Source organism: Cyprinodon tularosa, unplaced genomic scaffold (genome assembly GCF_016077235.1).
Source record: "Cyprinodon tularosa strain WSP-4 unplaced genomic scaffold, ASM1607723v1 ctg1536, whole genome shotgun sequence".
Classification (NCBI taxonomy): Eukaryota; Metazoa; Chordata; class Actinopteri; order Cyprinodontiformes; family Cyprinodontidae; genus Cyprinodon; species Cyprinodon tularosa.
In genome coordinates this window covers 1-16409 of record NW_024038371.1, presented here as the reverse complement: position 1 = coordinate 16409, position 16409 = coordinate 1, and the positions used below count along the sequence as shown (strand labels likewise).

The window sequence follows — 16409 nt, the reverse complement described above, 5'->3', positions numbered from 1 at the left end:
GCTGGATTCAGGCTTGAACCTCCAAAAGCATTTAAAGACAATTACAAGGTCGGCCTTCTATCACCTGAAGAACATTTCCAGGATTAAAGGACTAATGTCTCAGCATGATCTGGAAAAACTAAATCATGCTTTTATTTTTAGTCGAATTGATTACTGCAACGGTGTTTTCACAAGTCTGCCAGAACGCTGCTGCCCATGTCCTCACTAAGACTAAGAAAGTAGAGCACATCACCCTAGTTCTAAAGTCCTTACACTGGCTCCCTGTATCTCAGAGAATAGACTTTAAAATACTTCTGTTAGTCTATAAATCTCTGAATGGCTTAGCACCTAAATACATCACAGACTTGCTATCAGTGTATCAACCCTCCAGACCACTCAGGTCTATTGGCTCCAGCCTACTCTGCATACCTAGAACAAGAACTAAATGGAGAAGCAGCATTTAGTTCCTATGCTCCACTTATCTGGAACAAACTTCCAGAAAACTGTAAAAGTGCGGAAAGCCTGAGTTCCTTTAAATCAAGACTAAAAACACATTTGTTTAGGATTGCCTTCGACTGTTCTAGTTAAGCAGTTCAACTGAAAGATTGTTAGTTCAACTATTTTATTTTCTTTAGTCCAACTGTTTTTAATAATCTTTTTTGTTTCTGCATTTTTTGCTGTTACACTGTGTCAAGATCAGGGATCTTGTGGCTGTCATATTGTGTCAGGATCAGGGATCTTGTGGCTGTCAATATCAGGGATCTTGTGGGTGTCATATTGTGTCAAGATCAGGGATTTTGTGGGTATCATATTGTGTCAAGGTCAGGGATCTTGTGGGTATCGTATTGTGTCAAGACCAGGGATCTTGTGGGGGCCATATTGTGTCAAGGTCAGGGATCTTGTGTCAGGATCAGGGATCTTGTGGGTATCATATTGTGTCAAGATTAGGGATCTTGTGGGTACCATATTGTGTCAAGGTCAGGGATCTTGTGGTGTCAGGATCAGGGATCTTGTGGGTATCATATTGTGTCAAGGTCAGGGATCTTGTGGTGTCAGGATCAGGGATCTTGTGGGTATCATATTGTGTCAAGGTCAGGGATCTTGTGGTTTGAAAAAATGTTGTGTTTGAAATAAATAGGTCCTAGGACCTATAAAGTCAACAGGGTTGACAGAAGTTGGTAAAGACATCATTGTTGGAGTCTGCATTTTTTATTATTATTTTTTTAATCTATTTTCTTATTTCATTCCTACTTGCTTTGATTATGTTATATTTTCCTATATTTTAATCATGTAAAGCACTATTGTATTGTCTTTGTACTTAATTGTGCTATAAAAATAAATTTGCCTTGCCTCTATTTCAGTGAGTTGTGTTTTAAAGGCCATGGGGGTCAGTTTTCCAAAATCTTTGAAATTCTGATCATATTTTTTTATTCTTTAGTGTAATATGTTTTGTCAGAATATAAAGTTTTTTTTGTTGAAGTATTCTGTTATTAATTCTGAAGGTCTAACATGGCTATGTCTTCAGTATAGGTTCAGACCAACTATTTATTATTATGCTATGACAGAATAGTAATAAAAGAATCCTTTTTGAGCCTTAATAAAAGGCTCAAAAATGAAGAATAAACCTAGCAACTGTAAAGCATTAATTGCATCCTTTCAATTGTCCTTGTTCTCTAGAGTTTGTATAGAGTCTTCCCTTATTCCCCTAATACATATTGTAATTCTTTTAAGGTTGTATGTTGAGTTATGACTTCTTCTTACCACTGCAGTACCATGAACCATTATCTACACGGAAAGCCCAGCGACCATTTACATTGACGTTACTACTTCTGTTTGGGAGTTTTTTCTTAGAAAATGATCCAAAGATGGTAAAGTGGTGACAGGAATCAGTTGTGTCATATCCAGCCTGGAAAAAACCGATTATTTAAAACAAAAAAAGGGCCAGTCATACTTAAGAAAATAGACTCAAGCTGGAGCCAAGATCAGGCGAATAAAAATGTTTGTATGCATTAAACTGAAATCCTCCGACCTCCATAAGGAACTGTGCCGATGCAATACACCCATAATTCAGCAACACAAATGAGTAATTCCCATTGGAAGCCAAGACTGCCTGGAAGGTTGTTTGCTGTGGAAAAAGGGTCATTTTTTTAGAACCGTTATGCAGGTTAAACATAGTGTATATATTTTAATTCCAAAAATCACATATCAAAGAGATTTCCTTACTGTTTCAGGCATTGAATAATATGGAACTTTATGCCATGTTGCAATAAAGATCCAGCTGGCATTGAAGTTAAGTTCTGGGAAGTACAAGTTGATGTCCTGGGTAACTTGTTGGAGAATAGAGCCGTTGGTATACTGAACATAGTAGATGTTACCACTTGCACGATTGTCTAAATAAGTCCAGTAAGGAGCTATGATATCTCTGCCTCCATACATAGGAAACTGCTTTGGTGAATGACTACTCCATGGGTGGTCAAAGGTCAGATGTCCATTGTGATTCACCTAAAAATAAAAAAACTCAAATTAGATGTTTTTTTTTTATTCTAGTGAATGTTTGAATATTGTTTAAAAAAGTGCTAGAAAAAATGACTTAAATTGTAACAAATAATGTGAACATACATAAATCTGAGGATAAGATCTTCCAAAATAGTTAAAGGTTTGGAGGAGTTTAATTCCTGGGGAGCTTCCATTAAGATTTCGAGGGCTTGTTGTTCCTCCAATTGGGTACAGGGGTCCTAAAAAGCACAACAGAGATCACCAAGATTGTCTTCCGGAGTTCTTAAACAGCATCTAGTCTTCAGTGTTTAAAGTTGGAACATGCCACCAGGCGCTACATTTCTATAGGAAATATTTCATTAAATGTAAACAGGGCTGTCAACTCTCACCCATTGGGCATGAGACTCATGTCTCTTCATGTGCTCTCACTGCCTATCTCCAATATTTCATGCTAAAAAAATGACGGGCGTTAAAATTCAACTCCTTTTTCACTTATTTATATATAGAAATACCATGCTTATAAAAATCTAGTCAGTGATTTCAACACAACCTTAATGCTAAAAAACAATGACATGCCAGGTTCATACCCAGCCGGCATTTTTGCACCAGCCTCCCTATTCAATGTGCCAGATATGAATAGAATAAACAGCAATTATCTTTAAATATAGATGTGGAGACTGTAAGATCACATCAAATTGACATCAAATGGTTTGTTTTCTCTATACCTAGTGTTTTTTTTTTTTTTGCTTTACTCCTAGTTTGCTTTAGTTTTTACACCTGATTTACTGCCAGTTTTTTGCTCAGTTTTTGCTCACAAGTTAAATAATTATTGCTCTATTTGAATAATCCCCCGTTGGAATTGAGGACTAATTAAACCAACACAAATATCTTAATTCTTAAAGCTTTTCAGGTATGCCTCACAAACCCATAGGAGATCCACAAAAAGAAAAAGAACCATTGCTTTTTTTTTCTAAAAAGATCAGACAGCAAAGAAAAGACCAACCACAAGACACAGAGAGGATGTACAGAACAACTTAGTTATCCAGGATTAGTTTTATTACTCTTATTTATCCTTATTTTGTTCCATTGAATACTTTAAAAACCTAATTTCCATCATATTCCCCATAATTAAACATCCAGAGAAGTGCCGTCTTGTGTCATGGTAAATTTATATAGAATCTACAGCCTCCTAGAAGATCTTAATTGTTTAGCTGTTTTGTCAATTGTAAAAAAAAATAAAAAAAATACCGTAGTGAGTTAAGGCTTTAAATCCTTAGCCTATTACAAAATATTCAGTGTAGTTTGCATGGGATTCGATTGCACTGGTTCCTGTATTAGTACCAGTAAACTAGTAACTTATTAGTTCTACATTTTATTTACTTGAACTGCAGAGAACAAACAGTTGTGAAATTCTTAGTTTACAGTATATTTAAGATACAAGTATTTTAGTAGGACCCATTGTTCTTTACTTCAATTCTCTTAAAACCACCATAATATAGAAAATAATGTATATGTTGGGATCCAGAGGCTTGCCCTCCAGAGGGCGCCGAGAATCCCCTCCTGTTGTATGTTATTCTGTTGGGACTTGGGTTACTGTTGGGATCTGGAGATCTGCCACCTGTCTCCAGCAGAGAGCACTGTGGGTCTCCTGGGCTGGGGCCTCCAGCACACCTGAGGATCATCAGCCCATCAGGGCACCTCCTACATAAGCAGCAGCCAGACCTGTCTTCCTCGCCGGAGTGTTGACCAGTTTTGGTTAGCGGAACCTGAGCCTCTGTTAACGTTTAGAATCTCTGTCTGCTCTAGAGAGTAACCAGATTCTAACCAGCCTCTGTCTTCTTTGCTCACAGGAAAGTCCGACTGAAGTCTTTAGCTCTGGAGGAGCTAGCTTGGAAACCTGCCTGCCTGCCCTAGGAAGCCAAACCTGAAGACAATCAGTCTGGATTCCCCAGCCAGCTCTCATGGGAGAGCTAGGACATCAATTCAAGGTCTGAAACTCTCTAGTCTGAAGCTAGACGCTGCTGCTGCTGCTGAGCTCTCTGCTGAACCCACTGTCTCTGGACCCAATTGGTTCCCCCTCTCCAGTGATCTGTCTGAACCTCATCAAGATTCTCAGTGATTGCTGTCCCGGACCTGTACCTGAACCAGCTCTTGTAATTCTGTGTGCTCAACCTTTAATAAACTGTTAAACTTTTACCCCGTTTCTGTGGTGTTCTGCATGTGGGTTTATACACTAGAGACCCATCATGACAGTATATTGTGTGAAAAAATTTTACACATGACTAGAGGTCACTTGTTGTTATTCATATGGAATAAATGGATTTGTTCATAAATGGCTCATCTGGCTGGAACAACTTTGTAGAGCAAGGAGATCTTTGGGTACAACTTTAGCCACTCGGCGCACCATAACTAAGCAGCAATGGATCAACGCTTTAATAGTGCAGTATTAAACTGGCTAATATAATAGGCTTAATATTTGCATAGTTACTGTTGAAAACTGACATTTATATTTAGAGTATTGTGTATCGAAAAGGTCAAAGTGAGATTTAATAAAAAAAAAAAACTGCTAATTTCTGTTTATAATGTTTAGTCCTGTATTGCTATAATCAGCTTTGTCAAATATGATGTTTAATTTTGTAGAGCATTTTTAGGATTCATTTATATTGATATGTGTTTCCTTTAAACCCTAATAATACCTGCCTGTCATTTGTCAGGGAGAATCGGGGAGATGAAGCTAAAAGGTGTAAACACAGGCTTTCCTTTACAAATGATATTTCTTGCCCTTCTCTGATCTGGTATCGCTCGTGGGTCGCTACTCATAGACCAACCCCACAGCTGGAGCCACACAGAGGTGAGGCGATTCCTTCTTAAAAAATATATCCAGTGCTTTTTCAGGGGTTGCTTTTTGAGTTTGGAGGGCTTTGGCATCTCAGTTTGTCAGTAAGTATGCCAAAAAAAATATATAGTTTTTTTTTAGCACTGAATCTAAAGAGGTACAATTTCAACTTCTTAGAAAATATATTTTCCCACCTTGGGCATGGAAACCCATTTAGGGTACTGGTGGCCTAGTAGTAAGGGCATAGAGCTTGGAATCCTGAGGTTCTGAATTCGAGCCCCACTCCCACAGACTGCCACTCTGGGTCTCTGAGCTAGCCCCTAACCCCTGATTGCTCCCCAGGTAAAAGCACTTATTGTAAGTTGACTTAATCTGATTCTAAGTCAACATGTTTTGACAGTCAAATAGAAGGTGGTTACTCATTGTACTAGCTGAAAATGCACTTTAACATAAACATTATATAATAATTTAATGTTTTCTACTTGTCTGTAACAAACATACTGTTTGTTTAAAAAAACATATTAGACTAAAGGTGTAGGAAGTAAAAAAGTTGACTGTAACAGGGTTGGATAAATGATAACAGTTAATCAAGTTAGAATTGACTTTATTTCTTCACACAAACAAATGTCAAGTAAACAAAAAAGTACTAACGTTATATTTAAGAATTGGGTTTAAATAGCATAGATTAAAAAAATGTGTTTGATTAATTTAAATGTCTTGGGACTTAATCAAGGCTGGACTAGGGCAAACCTTTGGCCTTTTGAGTAGAGACAGACCCACCTTCTATTGATGAAAAGAGAGTAAACCCTATGAATGGAAACAACACTTTCTTTTGACATTCAACCTGCTGCTTTTAGTGTTTGTGATTAATATACTCAGGGTCGTGTGGAGCTGGTTTACACTTGCTTTTTTGTACCCCTGCTTCTTTTTATATGTCTCCCTCTGAGACATATGAGAAAATATGTAATTCAGTAACAGTTACTACCGAAAATATTAAGAATTACAAATATAGTTACATTTTTTTTTTTTAGTTACATTTTTTAAAAAATATAAAGAAAAACCTTTGCGAAATATGTAATGATATTTTTATTGCTCTGCGCCCTGTATCGCCGTTTCCTGCTACGGCTCCTTGTCTCTATCATATTTGCCACTCTGATGATCCATCCTGTGCTGGTGGAGCCTCCTTGAGGAACAGCAAGCGTGCAGACGGTTCTATTTCAGCTCAAGTAGCGCATCAAACAGTGATGGGCAGTAGCGCCGCTTCATGTAGCGAAGCTATTAGTTTAACTACATTTTCCAGTAGCTTGACCGTAGCGTCGCTGCTTTATTTATCAAGTAACTTTCCTGTAGTGACGTTATTGCTTTGATCAAGTAGCGAAGTAGCGTCCACAAACGCTACAAAATCCAGGGCATAACTAAGAAATGAAACCAGGTTTTCTATTTTGAAACAACAGAGTTATTCATTGGACATTCACGCATGAGCCTCTATTCTGCCTCTTCTGTGTGTATCTACCAAAACACGTGCATGCGCACGGCAGTGGAACTCAAAGAATGACACACATAGACACACGCACACACACAGAGCCACACACACAGGATGGAGGAGGAGACAGGAGCAGAGCCAGAAGAGCACCCAACTGTCCCTACCACACCATGGCCTTATCTTCAGAGATTATGAAACTTGTTGAATCCTCAGATAAAAAAAATAAGTGTACAGATGTCTGCTTTGCAATAAAAAAACAAACAAAAAAACTGTTGTCAACGTCCAGGACATCCAACACCAACCTGAGAACTCACATTCAGGTGAATCACTAATTTCCCTCCTGCAGTATGCAAGTAAAAATAGCATCTGTAAATCCCAACTCACTTAAGCCAAATGCTGTATGTAAATTAGTAAAATGAAAGCTACCCACCTACCAACAAGCAGTGTGTGATGGAAAGGGACTAGCCAAGTGGCTAAGCAGAAGTGTTTTAAAAAAAAAAAAAATAAAAAAAAAAAATAAAAAGAGCATGAGTGATTTTCAAGGTTCTTGGCCATAGAGAGCTCATGTGGCCAAGATTAGCAATTTGTTTTACATAGCCAAACACTAATTAAAACAGTCAACTACAGTATATTTTTTAAAATAAAAATCTGAAAAATATATCAGCTTTAACTTTATTATCATCTTTAATTTCCAGATAGTTCAATCTGATGTGTGCCACTAAGATACTCTAATTAGAGAGCAGTAGTGAAACTTCGATATTGTAGATAGGGCTGTACAGGTGCGAATTGAAGAGGAACACTGTACAAATGTTGGGATGGTAAAGAAAGGTATGGATAGAGGGGAAGTGTAACAATGAGCCATTGTTAATTGTATATTGGCCATAGTAGCAGCTAAACACAGGATCTGGTTTTCTACATTGGTTTATATTTGTTTGGGTTTTGGTTCTTTGGTTGGCCACATCTTGTTTTTATTTTTGTAAAAAGGTAAATTGATTTCACTTTAAAATATATATATATTTTTTTGTTTATTTATAAAAGGGACATTAAATATTTAAAATATTTTGAAATACTCACCTCTGCTGTTTCACTCTCCAAGCAGGTGTGTACAGGACTGTACCATTAGATAATTGAAGAGGGGGGAGGTTGATCTGATGTATGGTATTTTCTTTATTGAGTTTGAGTATTTGTTTGGATTGAATTAATATATTTGTTTCTGTATTTATTGGTAAAATTATTTCTTAAGTAGTTGTTTGTTTAAACCAAAATTTCCTTTTCTTCTTATTGTGAAGCTGAACAGTCTTTTTAAAAATGGTTTCTTCCAATTTAGTTCCTCCTCTATTTAAGAAACATGTCTGCCATTGTTCTTGGTTGGTGTGGTTTTGTTGATGTCCTGCACAAGAAGAAATTAAAATTTTGTCTGCTGAAAACTCTACAAAGCATGTTCTTCTGTCAACCAGTTTGGGTCCCACCTCCAAGACTGCTTGGCCTCCTGACAAGCATGTGACAAGTGGTGTCAGAAGCTACGGTTTGAAACTACATGCTAAATTATGCCGCGAGGTGGAAAGAAGGTGGAGCACCAAGAGGGACCAGATGTTGGTGAACCAGTTCCCTCTGATGAGCAGCAGGGAGCACCAGCAGCAGAAGACAGCAATCCTGATAAATTGGAGGAATTAACCAGTCTGGTAAAGTCTCTAATCCAATCCCAGGCTTCCAGAGATGAACAACTGGAAAAGGAGTCCACACGGCAAGAAAAAATGATGAAGTCACTGAAACATCAGTTCCAGCAGATTCAAGCTCAGGTGAGACAACTGAGAGATGATGTTGACAAAAGTACTGGGCCACAAGTAACTGCTGATGATGATGAAACTGAAGACACTGAAGATGATGATTCTGATGGTGCTGATTATGAAGTATCTGCACGTGATCGACAGAAAGACCCACCCATTCAAAGAGTGTTAAGGTTACCCAAACAGCCTAAGATCCTGCCATTATCACCAGAAGATGACATTGAACATTATTTGATGACTTTTGAAAGAATAGCTACAGTCTGCGGTTGGCCAAAAGATGAATGGGCAGTTCAGCTTGTTCCCCTGCTCACTGGTAGAGCAAGAAGTGCATATGTTCTAATGGACTTTGATGACTCAGCCAATTATGAGAAGGTCAAAGAGGTGATTTTGGCAAAGTATGAAATCACACGTGACACATACAGGAAACGGTTTCGTGCACTGGACATCAATCCTGGTGAAACCCCACGTGAACTGTATGTCAGACTAAAAGACCTTTTTAATAAATGGGTGAAGCCTGATACTTCTACAGTGAAAGACATCTCAGAACTTCTGATTCTGGAACAGTTCCTGAGAATGATGAACCCAGAGATGGAGATTTGGATACGTGAAAGGGACCCCAAGTCTGCTGAAGAAGCTGCTCAACTTGCAGAGGTGTTCCTGTCTGCCAGGACCGGGAGCCACAGTTCAGCCTTCTACAGTGACAGCCGTTTCACTGGAAGCAGTAAGTCCTATGGGGGTGATGGGGGTGGACAAATTCAAAATAGGTCCCACTGTAATTTCAGAAAACCTTTTTCTAAACCTGGTGTTTCAAGACCGAATAAGAATAGACAATCTTTTTCCAACTCTAGACCAGAGCACAAAAGAGGAGGGAGAAGTTTTTGGTTTCATCAAAAAACCGGTGTGAAGTTATTAAAGAACCAAGTGAGGCCATAGATTTTGAAATTCCCTCAGATGTTGCTGCACTTCAAAGGGCTGATCCAAAACTAAAAGTTTGGTTTGATAAAGTTACAGAGTTAGAGGGTGACAAACTACACACAGCAGATTGTCTAGCAGATACTACATATATAATTAAAAATGGCATTCTCTATCAAAGACAGGGCATGATTGAGGCTTTGGCATTACCACAATGTTTAACACAGAAAGTAATGGAGCTTGGTCATTCTGTTCCATGGGCAGGTCATCTAGCATTTCAGAAATCCCTCAGAAGGATAGCCAGTAGGTTTGTTTGGCCTGGTATGTACATACAACTGAAAGAGTTTTGTGCTACATGTCAAACTTGCCAGCTAACATCTCCTAGGGGGGTACCACGGGCCCAACTTCAGCCATTGCCGCTAATTGCTACTCCATTTGACAGAATTGGAATGGATATAGTAGGGCCCCTTGAGAAAAGCTCATCTGGCCATAGATATATCCTCGTTATTTGTGACTATGCCACTCGTTACCCTGAAGCATTTCCTCTTAGATCTATCACTGCTAGGCATGTGGCTAACTGTTTGATCCAGCTGTTTTCGAGAGTGGGCATACCCAGAGAAATCCTGACTGACTGTGGCACAAACTTTTTATCAAAACTGCTGCAGCAGGTTTATGGGCTGTTAGGTATTAAGGGTATTAGGTCCACCCCATATCATCCCCAGACGGATGGGCTGGTGGAGAGATTCAATCAGACTCTAAAAAACATGCTGCGGAAGTTTGTCTCCCAAACAGGCTCTGACTGGGACCAGTGGCTGCCATATCTTTTGTTCGCATACCGGGAGGTTCCACAAGCATCCACAGGTTTCTCTCCTTTCGAACTTCTCTATGGTCGCCAAGTCAGAGGACCACTGGATCTTTTGAAAGATCACTGGGAGACTCCGACATCTCAACAGGACAACGTGGTTGCCTATGTTCTTCAGATGAGAGACAGGTTGCAGCGGATGACGACACTAGCACAGGAGCATATGAAGACCGCACAAGCTAACCAGAAGCTCTGGTATGACAAAAAGGCCAGACAGAGAACTTTTCAGGTTGGACAGCAGGTCTTGCTTCTTCTACCCACCAGTGACAACAAGCTGCTGGCCAAATGGCATGGCCCCTATGAGATCACAAGATGTGTGAGTAAGGTCACGTATGAACTCCACACACCAGATAAACAGAAGAAACATCAGTGTTTTCATGTGAATCTTTTGAAGGAGTTTCACTGTCCTTCATCCAAGCAGGTCCAACTGTTGAAACAGGACTCACCTCAGCCACATCTCTTCATTTGTGAAGCGGAAGAGGACAGAGAACAGGAGTTCCCAAGAAAAGACCAGAAATCCATGACAGTGGATCTGTCACATCTTCAGCCTGGTAAGCAGAGAGAGATCCAGGCATTGCTTGACCCAGACCTTTTCACAGAACGGCCGGGTTTTACTACTCTGGTTGAGCATAAAGTTCATCTCAAAGCTGATGCTATACCACGCCGAAGGTCCTATCGGATCCCTGAACGTCTGCTGCCGAAACTCAAGGAGGAAGTCGAGGTGATGTTGCAGCTGGACGTAATAGAACAATCTACAAGTGAGTGGTGTAGTCCTATTGTTTTGGTTCCAAAAAAAGATGGTTCTCTAAGATTCTGTATTGACTTCAGATATCTTAACTCAATGTCAAAGTGTCAGTCATACCCAATGCCAAGAATAGATGAGTTGTTGGAGAAGGTTGGCAATTCAAAGTTCATCAGCACTATTGACTTGAGCAAAGGTTATTGGCAACTCTCCTTGGCACAAGAAACTAAAGAACTGACAGCTTTCACCACACCATTTGGTTTGTACCAGTTCAAGGTGATGCCGTTTGGTCTACAGGGGGCACCAGCAACATTTCAGAGACTCATGGACCAGATTCTTCGAGATGTACAACAATTTGCTGCTGCCTATTTGGATGATGTGGTCATCTTTAGCCAGACATGGGAGGACCATGTTACTCACCTTCAGCAGGTTCTTCGGCTGCTAAAAAATGCTGGGCTTACAATCAATCCTGGCAAATGCTCCTTAGCAAAAAGTGAAGTGGAGTATCTGGGCCATATTGTTGGTCAAGGTGTTATAAAGCCTCGAGTTGGAAAGGTGGATGCCATCCACTCCTATCCTGTTCCAAGCACCAAAAAGAGGGTTCGAGCATTCCTAGGACTGGTAGGTTGGTACAGCAAATTTATTCCACATTTTGCTGACAGAGCAGCGGCGTTAACTAATCTCACAAAGGCTTCAGCACCAACGAAAGTGAAATGGACCGAGGACTGTGACAGGGCCTTTAAAGACCTGAAGATGGCCATAACAAGTGAGTCTGTTCTTCACACCCCTGATTTCAATAATTCATTCATTCTTCAAACTGATGCTTCAGCAGTTGGCCTGGGAGCTGTGCTTTTGCAGGACGTGGATGGACAAAGAAAGCCAGTACTGTTCCTGAGCCGGAAACTTTTGGATCGAGAGACACGTTACTCGACTGTGGAAAAGGAGTGCTTGGCCATGAAGTGGGCAATTAGTTCCCTGAAGTACTACCTCTTAGGACGTCACTTCTACCTGGAAACTGACCATCGGGCTCTGCAGTGGCTCAAGAGGATGAAAGAATCGAACACTCGTCTCACAGGGTGGTATTTGTCACTTCAGCCTTATGACTTCACTATTCACTATAGGTCAGGAAAGGCAAACCTGGTGGCAGACTGTCTTTCCCGGGTACATGAAAATTGAAGTACTTTATTCTTGGGAGAAGGGGGGAGGAGATGTAACAATGAGCCATTGTTAATTGTATATTGGCCATAGTAGCAGCTAAACACAGGATCTGGTTTTCTACATTGGTTTATATTTGTTTGGGTTTTGGTTCTTTGGTTGGCCACATCTTTTTTTTATTTTTGTAAAAAGGTAAATTGATTTCACTTTAAAATATATATATATTTTTTTGTTTATTTATAAAAGGGACATTAAATATTTAAAATATTTTGAAATACTCACCTCTGCTGTTTCACTCTCCAAGCAGGTGTGTACAGGACTGTACCATTAGATAATTGAAGAGGGGGGAGGTTGATCTGATGTATGGTATTTTCTTTATTGAGTTTGAGTATTTGTTTGGATTGAATTAATATATTTGTTTCTGTATTTATTGGTAAAAGTATTTCTTAATTAGTTGTTTGTTTAAACCAAAATTTCCTTTTCTTCTTATTGTGAAGCTGAACAGTCTTTTTAAAAATGGTTTCTTCCAATTTAGTTCCTCCTCTATTTAAGAAACATGTCTGCCATTGTTCTTGGTTGGTGTGGTTTTGTTGATGTCCTGCACAAGAAGAAATTAAAATTTTGTCTGCTGAAAACTCTTCAAAGCATGTTCTTCTGTCAACCAGTTTGGGTCCCACCTCCAAGACTGCTTGGCCTCCTGACAAGCATGTGACAGGAAGGAAAGACTGGTCTTTGGGAAGAGTTCAATAAGGTGACCGCTGTAGGAAAGAAGTGGTTTCTGAACCTGCTTGTGTTAGTCTGCAAACTGCATAAATGGGAGAGCCTGGGGGAGGATGAACAGAAAAGAGTATGGCCCGATGAGAGGAGTCTGAGAAAATCTTACATGCCTGGAGCTGGCATCTCTTCTTGTGGACATCCTGTGATTGCCTGTCAGCAGTTCCCTCTCAGCTTAGTGCTTTTTTAAGGTTCACATTCAGTTCTCAAAAATTAAATGCTGAACATGGGTCAATACTCATTAAAACCTTAAAGTAATCAAAAAGTAATCAAAAGTAAATAGTTGCATTACTTTTTAAAAGTAATTGAGAAAGTTACACTACAATTACATTTTAAACAAGGTAACTTGTAACTGTTCCTAACGGATTACATTTTTAAAGTAACTTATCCAACACTATATATAACAAAAATAATATATATATATATATATATATATATATATATATATATATATATATATACACATACACATACACATATAAATTCCCAGCGGGCTGGGAATAGAAAAGAACATAAAATCACAACATATATATATATATATATATGTATATTTATATATAATTTCGAGAAAAATTGCAATCTTACTCGGACCACAAAAATTGCTTACATTTACAGATGACAGCACTGACCAATCAGCTCGCTTCTCCACATATAAATATCTGACTGATATGTATATATTAAAAACTACAAAACTTAAAGGAGTAAACACAGAGCTTTCTTTTACAGTACTGACTTTTAAGGCAGTCTTTTTCACTATTATAGGCTTAATAGTTACATACTTAGTATATACAGTAAGGCATTTATTTTGAAATGTATATTGAGCTGTGTTATTAAAAAGGCCATGGTAGTCAATTTCCCCCAAAAAAGTTGAGTTCTGTTCATGGTGTTTTCCATTTTTTGCTGTAATGTTTTGGTGTGTCAACAAATAAAGGATTTTTTTGTGGTGTATTCTGTGTTTATTCTGAAAGTTTTGCATGGTTGTGTCTGAAGTGTAGGGTTGGGCATCAATGAGGGGTTCTGTGTGATAGGGGCGCGAAGGGCACAGATGCAGTGTGACACAGACTGGAGTTTTTCTTAATTACTATAATACATGCTGTAATTCTCATAAAGAAATATATTTAATAATTATTTGTTCTTACCATTGTAGTCCATTGAATCATCATCTACACGGAAAGCCCAGCGACCGGATACATTGACGTTACTACCAAGGCTTAAAAGTGTGACTTTTGGAACTGTGTTATTAGAGAACGATCCAAGAATGTTGAAGTGGTGACAGGAATATGCTGTGTCATATCCAGCCTAGAAATAGCAAGTTTACAAAAAAAACAAAAAACAAACACTGGTACTTAAGAAAGGCTGTAGCCAAGAAAAGGTGAAAAAAACATGTTGTATGCATCTTAACGGAAATCCCCTAACCTCTACAGAGTGGTTTTTAGTCGCAAGGGATCCATAATTCAGTATCACAAATGAATATTTCCCATTCGAAACCAAGACTGCCTGGAAGGTGTTTTGCTATGAAAAAAAAAGTTAGATTTTAGAATTGGCGACACAGATTAAACATAGTTTATGTCTTTTCATTCCAAATATAACATCAAATACATTTCCTTACTCTTTCAGGCATTGCATAATAGGGAACTTTATGCCATGTTGCAATAAATATCCAGTTGGCATGGAAGTTAAGTTCTGGGAAGTACAAGTTGATGTCCTGGGTAACTTGTTGGAGAATAGAGCCATGGGTGTACTGAACATAGTAGATGTTACCACTTTCACGATTGTCTAAATCAGTCCAGTAAGGAGCAATTATGTCTCTTCCTCCATAGATTGGAATCTGTTCTGGTGTAAAACTACTCCATGGGGTTTCAAAGGTCAGATGTCCATTGTGGTTCACCTGCAAATAAAATTACTCAATTTATATGATGTTAATATTTTTTTATGAATGTTTGAATGTCATCTTGTTAATTAAAAAGAAAAGTTACTTTGAATCTAAGAAATAATCTGAACATACATATGTCTGAGAGTAGAATTTGCCAAAATAGTTAAAGGGTGGAAGGAGTGAAATTGACGTGGAGCTTCCATCATCCTCTTGAGAGCTTGTTTTTCCACCAGTTGGGTAGAGGGGTCCTAGAAATTAAAACAGAAGTCACCAAGATTTTCCTCCTGTCTTCTTAAACAGGACTCAGTGCTCAATGTGTAAGGTTGAAACATAAACTCAGATTGTGATTTCTGTATAAAATACATCATGCAAATGTTAAATAGTTTCAAACCAAGCAAGCTTACATGATTATGAGAGACAAATCCAGAGAGTAGTAATATTTTTATAATTAAAAAAAAGCAGTTTACTTTTATAAAATTATAAAATAATTCTACCATTGCCAAACTTGTTCATTTCCAGTGGCAGTGCTGAGACATTTCCTGAAAGAACCTGGCATGTCATGTCTGAAGGCTGTTTTATTTATAGGGTATGTTAATATCTTTTATTATTTTTAAACCAGGTGGTTGTCCTTTGGGACAAGTGGGCCTTTTCAACACAAAGTTAAAGGGGAATGTACTACTAATGCTTCATTCACACAGTATTTTATGGTTAGTGTAATAATTACACATTAACTACTAAAATTGAGACTTGTTTAGAAAATTACTATCAATAGAATTTGAATTTTAAAATGCCATAGTTAATTTTACGAACCTGGATACATTTAAGCAATATTGTTTAACCCATAGTTACACTAAATCTGCTGTACAAGACAAAAAGGCTTTTAGTAAGAAGAGTATTGTAAATGACTGTAATTTTGAAAGAGTAGCATGTTTATGTTTGAAGGATGGGGCCATAACCAAGGGTAATAATTACCCCTCTCCAGTTCATAAATTACATGGTATCTCTATGATCAACATAATAGCTAGATATTTACTGTTGAAAAATAAGTATTTTATTCCCAAATATTTAATGGAATATGCTTGATAAAGGCCATGGTCAAATTTACAAAACCAGTTGAGTTCTTTTCATACTGTTTAGTCCTATATTCCAATAGTCTGCAATGTCAAATATGATTTGTTTTATTTTTTGATAATTATATGAAATTTTTAAAGTCTGTCTTGGTTTGGAGTCACGTGACGCGCTTGGCGAGTATGGCTGCTTGAGAGTGAACTGTGCTTTCCCCCGTGTATATTTTTTGCCCAAAACACAACGGAGAGTCTTGAAATCTGCGCTACAATATCTTGGATAATATTTCTTCATCGCTGCCATGCCAAACGTCACCAGAAACTCGGCTAAACCTGCCCTTGGGGCCGGTGCGAACAAGGTGTCCGAAACAGCTAGTGCTAACCAAGCTAGCCAGAAGGCAGCGCCACTGCGCGACGACATTGAGGAGACTGAGGCGGCGGCAGCG

General features: G+C 38.5%; 1 protein-coding gene across 1 annotated transcript in view; it reads right to left on the bottom strand.

The window, feature by feature from the left end:
• LOC119779945 overlaps positions 1-15147 on the bottom strand; it is a gene marked incomplete at its 5' end in the record, with an annotated part of 36354 nt that extends 21207 nt beyond the window's left edge. The window contains 8 exons of the mRNA XM_038279805.1: positions 1741-1885; positions 2009-2104; positions 2203-2481; positions 2599-2714; positions 14166-14325; positions 14443-14538; positions 14636-14914; positions 15032-15147. Of these exons, the coding sequence (XP_038135733.1) occupies positions 1741-1885; positions 2009-2104; positions 2203-2481; positions 2599-2714; positions 14166-14325; positions 14443-14538; positions 14636-14914; positions 15032-15147 (1287 nt within the window). The remainder of the gene's footprint in view (positions 1-1740; positions 1886-2008; positions 2105-2202; positions 2482-2598; positions 2715-14165; positions 14326-14442; positions 14539-14635; positions 14915-15031) is intronic.
• Between the last annotated feature and the right edge of the window lie 1262 nt (positions 15148-16409).